Source organism: Mycena indigotica, assembly GCF_014461135.1.
Source record: "Mycena indigotica strain 171206Taipei chromosome Unknown Mind.scaff0003, whole genome shotgun sequence".
In the NCBI taxonomy this organism is placed as follows: domain Eukaryota; kingdom Fungi; phylum Basidiomycota; class Agaricomycetes; order Agaricales; family Mycenaceae; genus Mycena; species Mycena indigotica.
Window position 1 is genome coordinate 1,431,026 of NW_023503002.1, and position 12,601 is coordinate 1,443,626.

Consider the following 12,601-nt stretch of genomic DNA (forward strand, 5'->3'; position numbering starts at 1 on the left):
AGGTCACTTCCTACCATGTCCCACTCACATACCCATGCTCCTGGCGAGACCCACTCTCATTCCCATGGACCACCTCAGCAACCACCCCAACCGACCGTGGACCCTAAACTCCAGGCTCTAATTGATGCCGACTTTCAGCCTGTCGCTTTGAATCTACAGGATAGTGTACTGGCTCTTTGTGGCTCTCATTCACTCGAGAAATGCACCGAATGTGGGGTCGACTACGTGAATCTGAACCGAATGTCTCGTTTGCTCGCCCAGAATCCGACAGTCCCATTCCCTCCACCGCCGCAGATGGTCACTAAAAACCTTTCGACTATGGTGACCAGCACAAAGGACGAAGGAAATGTGTGTATGACTTACTCCCAAGTAGCATATATCTCATTTCTGCCCAGGCCTTCTTCAAAACTGGCAAATACGTTGATGCCATTCGCAAATACACCACCGCATCCTCCTATGCCGTTCAACGACCACCCTGGGAGCAGAACGGGCTCATGCGAGAAGAGCTCTCCATCGTCATCTCAAACCGCTCTGTCGCTTTCCTGGAGGCTAAGGACTATATTTCCGCGTTGGCGGATGCGGAGCTCGTGATTCAGTTACGGAGGTCTTGGGGCAAAGGTCATCTCCGGAAAGCCAAGGCATTACAGGCTATGGGCCAGTTGAAGGATGCAGCGGAGGCTTTGAAGTTGGGCCTGGCATTCGATCCTTCGAACGCGGTAAACTGATTCAGCAATTCCCTTCTCTTCATATATTGACTATCTCTACAGGAACTTTTGAGCTTTCTGGCCGAACTTACCACTGCTCAAGAGTCGTAGTTTTTTACTGTACTGTACACTATTATATATTCTCAGATGCACAGAATAGTAACACGATCACGTGTGTCACGACCTCTTGGTTGCTTTCCCGTCAGCCATGACCTCCGTCGCCTCTGTTACCCGCCAGCTCGCCGCCATCGACCTTAATAATGCTCGCTCTCAACCATCGACACACACCAAACAAGCCAGCCAGCCCAACGTTGCCAAACTACTCACCAAATATGCCGCACCCAACCTCCAACAGTCTCAGAGCACATCCAAGCTCCCTTCATCTCGTAGCGACCTATCGAAAGCCATTCTCGACATCGGCAGTTATGACGGCGGTTTGGAGCTTGAGAATGAAAAGCGAGGTGACGTCGTCACCGGAGAGGCGGCGGAGGAGCTAGCCCTCGACTCCAGCCTGGCCAAGTGAGTTCGCATCGCATATCCACCGGTTATCATCGACATTGACCTATGAAAAGGGCATATCCAACACAGGAATGGTCGCTACACTCTTTCGATATTGGCCGGCCATTAGGAAAAGGTGTGTTGTCAGCAGGCAAATTGTTTCCAGTTGAGCTCACGCTTCGGATCCAGGCAAATTTGGGCGCGTTTACATGGTCCGGACAAAATCAGCGCCAAACTATATCCTCGCCCTCAAAACTCTCTACAAGTCGGAACTCATCAAAGACAAAGTCGAGAAACAGACCCGGCGTGAAATCGAAATTCAACAAAACCTGCGCCACCCAAACATTCTTCGTCTTTACGGCTACTTTCACGACGAGAAACGGATATTCTTGATGCTGGAGTTTGCCGGGAAAGGCGAATTGTACAAACAATTAAGCAAGTACGGCAGCTTTTCTGAGAGACGGAGTGCGCGGTATATCGGCCAGATGGCTGACGCCTTGATTTACTTGCATGGGAAGCATGTCATCCACCGCGATATCAAGCCCGAAAATCTACTACTTGGGATCAATGGGGAGCTCAAGATCGGAGACTTTGGTTGGTAAGTTTCTCACACTTTGGGGGGTTGCGTTTTTCTAATCTCCTGGTAGGTCTGTGCACGCTCCAGGGCTTCGCAGAATGACCCTTTGTGGTACCCTCGACTACTTGCCACCGGAGATGATTGAGGGCAAAGAGCACAATGAGAAGGTTCGAACCATTCTCCCGTGTCCTGCTTCGTGGCTCAAATGCTTTGCAGGTGGACTATTGGGCACTTGGTGTCCTTACTTACGAATTCTTGCTCGGCGCACCTCCATTCGAAGATCGCAATAGCGTCAACAGTTAAGATTTCCTAGTCATAAACCGCCAATGCTTACGCCCCTTAGACACGTATCGAAGGATAACAAAAGTTGACCTCAAGTTCCCACCCAACATAACGCCTGACGCAAAAGATTTAATCACCAGAGTTAGCACCACGTCACCAACACTTTCCCCAGTACTAAAATGATCTTCAGCTTCTTCGGTACGATCCTCAACAAAGGCTACCCCTGACCGAAGTCCAAAATCACCCTTGGGTTGTCAAATTCCGCCCCAAAGAGACTTGAGACCGACTTTTCTGTACAGTTGTGACACCTAAATTCATGGATGGAAGATAACGTTCCGCAATACTAAGAAACACAGTAGATCGAGGCCGGTGCGCCATTGCTACCTATCCTAGTTGTAAACGCTACGCCGCCAATATACTCGTTGGTTCCACAGCTGCCCTTGAATTGCTGCACCGCGAAATCACCTCCAAGTTGGTCCGCGCGATTGTCGCCTTGATCAAACCAGACCGTCCGACCGTTGGTTCCAAGCGTTTTGTTGGCATGTGCACACATCACGGTCGACACCTTGGACCCACGTATTGCCCACCCGGAAACGAAATAGTTGGATGGGCATGTGTATTTCGTATAGCCGCTTGCCCAGTCATTGGTCACGTGTCGCTCGTCGAAGACGACCTCCGACGCATGGTCTGCGTTCCAGAGTGAACCAAACCCAACATCAGTGCATAGGCCACGACTCGAGCCACGAGAGAGGCCAATCAGACGGAGATTGTCGGGACATTGCGCTTTCGAAGCACCGTTGTCCCAATCACCCAGGTTCGCACGGGCAAATTGCGACTGAATGAAGTCTCCGTGATCAAGACTAAGTTGTTTCCACTCTGAGACGGAGGCGATTTGCCCAGTGGCGGAGGCCCCATTTGTGAGTTCCTGCCAGCCGGAAGCCCGCCAGTCGTCGCCGTCAAACAACCCTATGCGCTTACCACCACCGGCGAGTTTTTCCCAGTTCATTAATGCCCAGCCATTGCCAGCCCCAGTCGATGCATCGAGGTACCCAACTAGAAGAAATAGTTCATGAGTGCCCCCATGGCTAAACGAGTGTGAAACAAACGAACCCAACGGCCAAAACGCGTAATCAACATCCGTTTGGACGAGGTAGTCGACGAAGTTCTGCCAGAAAGCGTGGTCTAAGTCAAGACTATCCGCACGGCCTTCCATCCCAAATTCACTGATCCAAACAGGGGCAGTATAGTGCATAGATGCAGTCAATGCAACGTATAAGGCCGAGCTTTGGAGGACAGAGAAAAGATCGTTCCGACTGAGATCTCGGTAGCGAGGATCGCTTGTTTCGCCAATGCCTGTTGCTCCGCTGTGGTTAGGGCCGGTGTACGAATAAAAGTGCGCAGAGTAGACAAGCTTGAACTGAGATTAGTTCAGCCGACAGTAAACAACTCAAGGCCAACCTTGTGAGGAACCAGTGTAGTATGCGAGAGTTGAGCAACAGGAATGAGAGTCGGCCGACCGTGCGAAAAGCCATCGACAGGAAGACCAACCCAGTTGATGCCCTCGACGATGATGAGGATATCAGGGTTGGCGGTCAGAATTTGGTCAGAAACACGTTGAGACGCTTGCTGCCAGTCCGCATCCCCGCCACTCCCCCAGTTTGGATCAGTGGTAATGTCCCGGCGGACTTCATTATAGAGGTCTGCACCGACCACCCGTTTGTTGCTCTTGTATCGGTTGACCATGAAGACCCAGTCAGCAGCATAGGTCGCGAAGCTCTGCGACTCGTCCCAGCGCTCATTTCCATCCACTCCACAACACCAAATACTTGTATTGGTGTGGTTGTTGATGATGACAGCTATGCCACGGGCAGTTAGGGTGGTAATAACAGCGTCGTACACTTGCAGACAGGTCATGCCCTTGAATTGCGGGTTCGCTGCAACCCAGTCATCGTTCACAATTGTGTTGTCGTGAATCATGGCGTTGGAGAACTGAAGGCGAATAGTGTTGATTCCAAGCTCGACGAAGGAGTCGATGATCTTGTCAATTGGGACATATTGCAGACCGAGCGGCATGGTATGTCTAGAAGCAAAATGTTGTAGTTTAGACGAAACACACCAGACAAGGACTAACGCATTTTCGCCTGAGTGGTGGTTTGCATCGTCGTTGATGTCTCCAGACCCCTCATAGGTACCACTTGCCCCATGCCAGTTCCCACCACGCAGTTTGAAGCGATTTCTGTTTGCGTCGACAACATAGCGTCCTCGAGTGCTGAGTGGACCGGTCCAAGAGGGTGTATCCCGACGATCCAACCGAGTAGCGCAAACACAGCTGGTCAAGAGACAAAACAAGAGGCCAATCACGCCAAACACGGGTCGCATAACAATTGTCGGCTGGGGGAAACCTCCCCGCAGCTTCACTTTTATGAGAACGGGTTCATATTCAAGAGCACCATGTGTGTTGGCGGCCACAAGACAATGGATTCTCTGCCAGATGGCGGCGAGGGTGATGGTCGTAAACAGGTCAGATGTGAGCAGTCCTATTCTTGGAACAGAACCAAAAATAAAAGTACAAGTGCTGCTTTAGACTAAAAGAGGAAAGTAAGGTACTAGTAAAGAACTTGTCATGGAAGTGCTCTCCAGTGTAAGGACGTATTTCCTAATGAACCTGCAGGCTCAGATGCCGGCGGTGTCGTGAACGAGGCAGGGAACACATATCGTGCATCTGGTCTGACAACCGAGGGTGGTAATCGAGTCGGTTGGATATCAATGACGTCTGGAGAATCCGATCGGGTTGAGAGACTGTCAGAGTGCCTGCGATGCCTCCGAAGATCACGAGTGGTGGTTTCCACTGTTTTCTGTACCCTTACTTCCACGACGGGGGCCTAAAAGACTATAAGTCTTCGTTAATCACGGTGAGAGTTTTACTAACCTGTCTATGCATTTTGATCGGAGGACGATAGCCATAAGGAAACGAAGACATTGGAGTTGTTACCACATGATCATGGTGAGAAGTTAGGGGAGCTCGGTGAGGGAAGAGAGCATAGTATGCGGCAAGATGGTGGGTCGAATCTGTATGTGGCTGGATGGCAATGCCAGGGTCACCGGCATGCATTTCGCGCAGAGACTTTCTCGTGTTTAGAAGAACGAGTAGTGAGTTGGGGTACACTGTCACTCAGATGAGGCCAAATTAAGACAGCAGATAGATGACATACGCTTTCCAAGGACGAAATGCAACGCAAGCGGAATGCCAGTATTGTCAAGGAATAACCACTATTCGCAGGTCAGTCTAAGCGGTGCATTTGAATTGTAAAACTGACCAAGAGTAAGGTAGCCATGGTCGTGAGACTGGCAAGTGCGTTAGTGGAGAGTGCGGCTATGGCATCATCCAATGCACTTACAAAGTGACGAAACCGTTTTCTAGCGTATATAGTGTTAGCTTATTGAGAACACTGTCCATTCTGAAAGGTTGTGAGTATGACATCAAAAGAAGGTGGGGGCCACACGCACACAGACGAGGTCGATATTCTCCGGATTTGACGTAGATAGTAACACAGGCAGAGGGTGATTATAGCATCGGTGGCGGCTGAGAGTGTCAGCCCGGCTGTGAATAGGAAGTGGGGGATTCCGTGTTCAAACGCAACCCAGCGTCTGATCCGCAACATCTCTGCCGTAGCGGCGACTGCGGCACCAACGCGTAGAAAGGCAAATAAAACCTAAAAATCGATGAGCTGCATGTTTTTACCATCAAATGATTGGACTTGCGATTGGTGCAGTTATGAACCAGTTTCCCGCGCTTGCTATATACGGATGAGTGGTGTTCTAAAAGACAAGAACAGGTCCTACAGCGATAGATCTTCGCGGCATAAAATCTTGTTAGGAAACGTTAGCATGGACAATGACTAGTTTACCAAGAACCCACAAGTGTACAACGCAGGTTTGCAAAGCCTGGAGAGAGTATCAGTACGAGGAGGGCCATATCGTATCGGGCTCACAGTTAAAAGGATTGTGAGGGCAATGGACCAAGGAATGATTTGACAGAACGCCATATCACCGAAATGGACAATGAAGTAGTCGATAAAGGACGCAATGATAAAGACGGTTTGGGCGACATCGAGTGTCCTGAAGAGAGAGAGGGAGATCAAAACGCGGTTTGAAAGGGCAGAAACGTTCGCACCAGACGCCCGCAACCAACCCCGTCTTCAGCCTTGACTCGTCGGGGTAGAGTTTGAAGAATATTATACACTGAACTGCCACGATGCCGCTGAGCCTATGTAAGCCAAGTCAGCGCATGTTAATCGGGAATAAAACAGAGCGCACAGAAAAGCCACGCATCCACCAACGAGAATAGGCCCGTATGCCAAAGCAACTGTAGCGGTAGCTGGCATAAATGAAGAGCGAGCACAGTTAAAATTCTGTGGGATGGGATGTCGATCAGCTCCCTTTGCTCGACTGCCAAGAGAAAGGGTATGCGGTCGAAGAGCGAAGGGACAGAATTGTTTCCGTGAATCGACGCGTCTTTAAAGTGGATGAACCTACATATCAGCGACCAGCGTGACTGAATGTAACCGAGACGTGTTAGATTAGTTTTCAGAGCTTCTACGGAGCACTCGACCAGCGGCATATGCCTATATGAGGAAGACCACCACTCTCGACAGTTACGTTGCTAAAACATAGAAGCTGCGTTTGAGGTTGCTTTGGGAGTAGGGCCGTGTGAAGTGGCGTTAGTCGGCTACTGATAAAACAGGTGGTAGTGAGAAGCGTTGACTGGGTGACCAGGACCTGCGATGTGTCAATATATTGGCGAAGTTCATTTTTTGCGGTCAATTCGGACAAAATGGCGGGGCAAAGACGGTCAGTCGCGCCGTCTCGGAACTGAAGGCAGAAATAATCATGTGACTGACTGATGGCATTATCGACTCCTTTCCAGCAACGCGTCCAAAAGTTAGCGACTGTCTTCTCTGTTCGATACTCTTCGCGACGAATCGATCCCAAGGCGAACTTCGACTCATCGCGTCGTCGGGGCCCACAGAAAGAGGGAGACTTCTTCTACCGCGTTACTCGCGAGCTATCTTACCTGCTCAGACATGGCGCACTTCATGAGCGAGTGCCCATTCGTCCAGATGGCTACGTGAATGTGGACACTTTGGTAATGCTCTCCGTTGTCCAACGTTCTAATTCTAAGGCAGGACTGCAGCTCAAACATCCTCCCATGCGTGGTCTGGGATTGAATGAATTACGACGCATTGTAAGCCAGGACAACAAGTCTCGCTACAATCTTCGGAGAGAGATCGTCGACGGAGTCGGTTCATGGTGGATACGTGCGAATCAAGGCCACTCAATGCCGGTCAGACTTGAATGCGCATCCTGTTGCCAACACTCAACTCCGCAGGGCATTACACCGGAGCTGGAGCCCATCATGTCCTCAAAAGACATTCCCATGGCGGTTCACGGCACAACGCTAGCAGCCTGGACACTTATCTGTATGTATTTTACACTGTGGTCTTCAGTCTAATCCAAGACAAGCCCTCAAGCGAAGAGCGGCCTTTCACGAATGACTCGGAATCACATCCACCTTGCGCAGGGCTATGTTGGCTCCGTTATCAGTGGTATGAATTTTTAACCTCAACCTCCAATAGCACTCACTCATATGAAGGAATGCGGAAATCGTCTCAAATTCTCGTGTTCATCGACGTCTCTAAAGCACTTGAAGCTGGAATCCCTTTCTTTCTCTCGAGCAACGGTGTTGTACTCACACCTGGTGACAGCGACGGCTATTTGCAACCCAATTTTTTCTCAAATGTCCGTTACGCCAACCCCACAAAGTTGGCTGACCCAGTCCCTGGTTGGACCGCCCTACCGCGAGCAACCCGAACATCTCCGACCCATTGAGCATTGGAAGAAACATCACCGCCATGATATTAGTTGATTCAACTTGTAGTTGGTATACTTAAAAGCAGTTAGTACAATGTGTTAAGTTGTTTTTGGTAGTCTATCGTGCGGGTATATTGAACTTTTTGCGTTCCTTTTGGTCCCACTGGAATATCGGCAAAGGATGTGCCTCGGTGTTGAGCACCCACTTGTCCAGCGGAATAATTTCTTGCTCGATGAACATGAGGTAGAGATACTTGAGCCTGAAAAGGAAGAATCAGCATTGTGAATACGTGGAAGTTCGGGGATGTTCAGCTCACGTCTCGGCCAAGAAATAACTGCAAGACCCAGTCAATGGACGTTCAAGGATGGACTCTAAAATCACGAACCTGGGCATCTCATCCATATGTTTGGCAGGAACTGCATCGACCTGAGAAACACTTGCATAACCACGCTCCAAGCGCGCATGCTTTTCGATGGCCTGAAAGACCGCCCTGTTAAGCATATAAGTAAGAGCGCTAGCACAGTCATTGTACAAGAGCTGACCATCCACGCTCTCGCCATGCCTCGTCACCCGTTGTTCGCCACAGCAAGTAGAAGCTTTCAATTGCCTGGAAATCACGATTTGAGGCGTTCAATACTGACTAATGACAACTTACCTCAGGCCGCAATAGGTAGGTGGTCTTATCCGCCCTGTAATCCCTGGTCGATGCATCCGATTGGGGTTTGGTTACCCCCAGTCCCGGTGGAACACCCCCAGGCCTTCCAGCAGATTCCCATTCTTGGAGATGAGTGACCCATTTATCATCTGCGGAATCAGAACGCATCATTGTCATCTCGTCGGGGCCCAGTCCAGTAGCTTGATCCGCGTAAGAAAGCCAGCAGGTAGTCGCGATACCCTCGGCCGCCCATTGATGCCGTTCTTTTGTCGATTTCGGGAGATCGAGGGTATGAGCTCCGAGCGTCAACAGACCAGGGAGGAAACACGAGAGGTGCTCAAACTTGTATGTCGGACTCCCACTATTTGTGTCGGTCACGTACAAAAGCTTTCGATTTGGCGTTACGTAGAGAAGCGTATCAATTATCGAGTCCACAACACGAAGGTCTTTTAGATGATTAGTGGTCCGAGATTTAGCAAGCCGACACAAATGCGCACAAAGCTCTTTGGTCTTGGGCTCTGACTGGCCCGTTAGCAGCCATTGCTTGAGGAGATACTCGTGTGCACTGTCAGCGTAGGCACCGACAGAGAAGTGCTCTAGTACAACATATCAGCAATAGACAACCAAGTGAATATGCCTAGTTACGATTGGTCGGTTTGCCGGTATGGGAGTCCCATTGAGTGGGAAATTGGCCCTCGGTAATATCAGCGTGGTACATTAGTTCCATGACTTTTTCTGTCTGATGAGGGTGGTATCTAAAGGAAATTGTGGATATTCAAGGCCTCACACACACCTTTTGGTAATATTTCGCGTTTCCGGTAAGATGCGCTAGATATTTGCTATCATGATAGTGAGATAATCACGGTTTTCGTTCCTTCAACTTCGCTCACAATTCCATCTGGTTGCTGAGCGCTTCAGCCCACAAAACAGAACCAGTCCATCCTCCGCGGGTCGCACCACTGTTCGAGCTTGACATGTGTGCCCTAGAAAGAGAGTTGGACATACGTTGTTGGATTCACGGCAAACATGGGAAGTCCCGACGGTGTGTTGAACGCTGGCAAGAGCACAGAACCAAGCTGGTCTGCCTTCTCAAGGAGTATAGGCTCCCCCGAAAGCGCATAAGCCGATAGCAGTCCCCCCAGATAACGTATAATCGTCTCGAAGAAGCCCACATAGCCATCCGATGCCATGTAGAAGTTTGTCTTGGTTACGACCTTCAAGCCTTCTTCGAACAGGTCGTAAAGGCCCATAATCCACATCGTGTCCAGCGAATCAACCACGGAAACAGACCAGCCATTGAAGCTGGGAAAAGGTATTAGGCCACGCCTGTGAGAACCAGAGATGACACACTTGTTAACCGTTGTGCCCGAAACCGGTCGCAACTCGTCAAAGCCCCACGCATCCCGGTGGTAGGCAGAGTATGCGTGGATATAAGCCTCCTTCACGCTTTGGGCACGCGCAGACAGCACCCCCGAGTCCAACGGGATTTGAGGAGTGGTGAACGGAGGGGAATGTCGTGTATAGTCGGTCAGGAAAGGCGCAAAGAGCCAGATGACGAGTATGAAGCCCAAGAGGAGAGGAAGCCATCGAAGCGCAGGTCTACTATGAAGCAGTCGAAGACTCTGAATGGATAGCAGCCTGGGCTTGGGCGGATTCACGTCCCGGACATGGAAGGGCAGCATCGCGGTCCAACCAAGCCGTGTGCGGTGATTGGGATCAGCGTCGATGGGTTGATGAATTGATCTCGATCGTGATGACGATATGATTGTCTTTCGCACAAGACCAAAGGTATTGAGGGAAACTTCTTCGCATAAGCCGTCTAGCTCAGTTGGTTAGAGCGTCGTGCTAATAACGCGAAGGTCTTGGGTTCGATCCCCACGATGGCCACATACGTTTTGCACACCTTCTAGGCGTTGCAAATTTGACCTATTCTTCTTCAATGACTTCGCTTTGACGTCCTGCATAGGCGCCGCTTTACCCCCGTGGATCCTTTTTCCTGATTTCCCTATTGCACTGCGACGATACAGCATCGGTGCTGACTGGGATTTTTGACCAGCGTTCCTGGTCCTTTTCGTTTTTGCTCGTCTTCCATATGCTATCATGCCAATGGCCAGCGACTCCCCTAAAACCCACAAAGTCGTGTGAATTGGTATCATGTTTTTGTTCCTCCAGAGAATAATAGATACAATAATGGTACAAGAAATTTATCATTAGGGAAATTGCCCATACCAGCGACTGGAAGGCTCTTGCTCTTGTACTGGATGTCGCAATATGTCATCCGCTCTGTCCTCTGGAATATTATTCAGCTGGGCAGTTCGCGCAGCATACGGATCGTAATAGTCCGATTCTTGACTTGACTCCTGCAGCAGATGAGTTGTTGACGGTGAACGTCGCGGAGCTGAGAGTATCGGTGACGGCCGTAATGACGGTCGAGTTATTGGGCTATCAGTCGAAGCAGAGTATCTCGTTACAAGTTGGAGAGGCTGGAGTTAACATTAGTCAGAGTTACCGAGCCCAAGAGATTAAAGGAAACGTGCCTTCAAACCGTTGTGCCCAACCTGCGTCATATCCGAACCAGCTTCAGCGACCAGCGTCGAAGCAGTAATTTGCGATGCGGAGGTCATGGCCCTGTCTAACGCCGGTGCCTCGAACGATTCGTCGTCGTCATCCGGATAGTCTTGGTGCCGGGCTTTGTTTCGTCTGCTGGAATTAGAAGTGGCGGCTGGAGCTGGGGAGTAAATGAGTGGAGTAACACCTGTAGGTGCAGAGTGCGGGTCGAATTGTGATTGGACCATATATCCGCGCTGCAGCCGTATCCAGAGGTATTTGTTTCGGCGAAGCAGAAGCTGGGCCGTTGTTAGTGATTAGGATAAGATTCAGTCTCGCTTACCCAAACAAGTCCCAGTAGCAAAAATACTAAGACTGCAGCAAAGGAGATCGCGACGATAGCCCCGACACTACTAATTATCAAGACATTGATGTTCACAGAATAGAATAGCTGACCTCAGGCTGGGTGAGTGGATCGGAATAGGATCAGAAGGTAATGATGGGCTTCCCGAAGGACCAGCACTTGCCGACGAAGATGAAGTCGTTTTGCTCAGTCTGGATACCCCAAGCACCTCGGCCGAGTGAATTCCGAAAGTTCCCGGGGATTCGCTCTTCAGAGTGATCGTATGGTTCCCTTCCCCAAACCCAGTGGCAAAGTAAAGATGCACTTTGGAATGGGATACGGATCGGGTTGCGTTGAAATACTGTAGTGTGTGGCCTTCTCGTTGGACGCTATATGAAGCGTGACCCGGTCCAACACTCCCAAATATTGAAATTGCATCGCCTGTGATCTGAGATGGACTCGACGATAACCGATGCGGACAGGCACATACCCTGCAGAGGACATCAGTGTTCATTGTAGGTCGAAGAACTACACGAGCATTACCGAAAATGTGTAATTGACTGATGCATCAGGGACGGATGTTGAACTTGCTGAGCGGTTAGATCGAGGTAGGCGTAACAGTTTCTGTTACGCACTGGAGATCAGCTTCCATATTCCAAGTCCCGTGTGGGAAATACACAAATGAAGGGTCAGAACTAGCAACGACAAGTGGCTGAGGACTCGGAGAGCTCGAAGAATCTTGTGGGCCAATATCGCAAGTGATTTCTACCTGGTGAACAGCTGGGTGAGAGACATGAGCATTGACCATCTAATGCCACGCACCGACTCGATATTCAAAGTTACCCAGCCTTTGTTTGTTATTGTCATCGAATGTGCTCCGTGGACTAGCGGTTGGCTGAATATTGGAGTTGTCAACCTGTCCTCTTCACTCCAACCGTTCAGGTCACGGGCCTTTCCATCTAGCGAGACAGTAAACGCTCCGTGGGCCCGATTCCTGGAGCCGACGACTTGAACCCATTTCCCGGGAAATGTTAGGGTTGCTGAATCGTTGGGAACCCCAGTCCACGAGAAGTCTGCGCCCTGGGTACTGGAACAAGTTCAATTAAGATATGAACATATTGAC

General features: G+C 50.1%; 5 protein-coding genes across 5 annotated transcripts; 3 read left to right on the top strand and 2 right to left on the bottom strand.

Annotated features, from left to right (window-relative positions):
- Positions 1 to 15: 15 nt before the first annotated feature.
- Positions 16 to 815, top strand: MIND_00314500 (Kinase-like protein; the record flags this gene model as incomplete). Its single annotated transcript, XM_037360002.1, has 3 exons — positions 16 to 348; positions 396 to 716; positions 768 to 815. 3 exons carry the CDS (start codon positions 16 to 18, stop codon positions 813 to 815), a joined length of 702 nt encoding a protein of 233 aa, XP_037222887.1.
- Positions 816 to 912: 97 nt separating this feature from the next.
- MIND_00314600 (Kinase-like protein) lies at positions 913 to 2,341 on the top strand (the record flags this gene model as incomplete). The annotated part of the gene is made up of 7 exons (XM_037360003.1): positions 913 to 1,223; positions 1,277 to 1,338; positions 1,392 to 1,800; positions 1,850 to 1,946; positions 1,996 to 2,077; positions 2,123 to 2,202; positions 2,252 to 2,341. 7 exons carry the CDS (start codon positions 913 to 915, stop codon positions 2,339 to 2,341), a joined length of 1,131 nt encoding a protein of 376 aa, XP_037222888.1.
- Positions 2,342 to 2,404: 63 nt separating this feature from the next.
- On the bottom strand, positions 2,405 to 6,446 carry MIND_00314700 (Glycoside hydrolase; the record flags this gene model as incomplete). Its single annotated transcript, XM_037360004.1, has 16 exons — positions 2,405 to 3,114; positions 3,172 to 3,472; positions 3,520 to 4,141; positions 4,193 to 4,598; positions 4,727 to 4,943; positions 4,991 to 5,226; positions 5,274 to 5,331; positions 5,379 to 5,406; positions 5,460 to 5,519; positions 5,569 to 5,774; positions 5,824 to 5,858; positions 5,905 to 5,930; positions 5,981 to 6,006; positions 6,054 to 6,180; positions 6,236 to 6,328; positions 6,379 to 6,446. 16 exons carry the CDS (start codon positions 6,444 to 6,446, stop codon positions 2,405 to 2,407), a joined length of 3,219 nt encoding a protein of 1,072 aa, XP_037222889.1.
- Positions 6,447 to 6,964: 518 nt separating this feature from the next.
- MIND_00314800 (tRNA phosphotransferase 1) lies at positions 6,965 to 7,950 on the top strand (the record flags this gene model as incomplete). The annotated part of the gene is made up of 5 exons (XM_037360005.1): positions 6,965 to 7,207; positions 7,256 to 7,405; positions 7,451 to 7,541; positions 7,593 to 7,667; positions 7,715 to 7,950. The coding sequence occupies 5 exons, from the start codon at positions 6,965 to 6,967 to the stop codon at positions 7,948 to 7,950; spliced, it is 795 nt and encodes a 264-aa protein (XP_037222890.1).
- Positions 7,951 to 8,050: 100 nt separating this feature from the next.
- On the bottom strand, positions 8,051 to 10,270 carry MIND_00314900 (alpha-1,2-Mannosidase; the record flags this gene model as incomplete). Its single annotated transcript, XM_037360006.1, has 11 exons — positions 8,051 to 8,192; positions 8,250 to 8,267; positions 8,319 to 8,423; positions 8,476 to 8,540; positions 8,589 to 9,034; positions 9,086 to 9,184; positions 9,234 to 9,327; positions 9,382 to 9,427; positions 9,479 to 9,547; positions 9,594 to 9,890; positions 9,939 to 10,270. 11 exons carry the CDS (start codon positions 10,268 to 10,270, stop codon positions 8,051 to 8,053), a joined length of 1,713 nt encoding a protein of 570 aa, XP_037222891.1.
- Between the last annotated feature and the right edge of the window lie 2,331 nt (positions 10,271 to 12,601).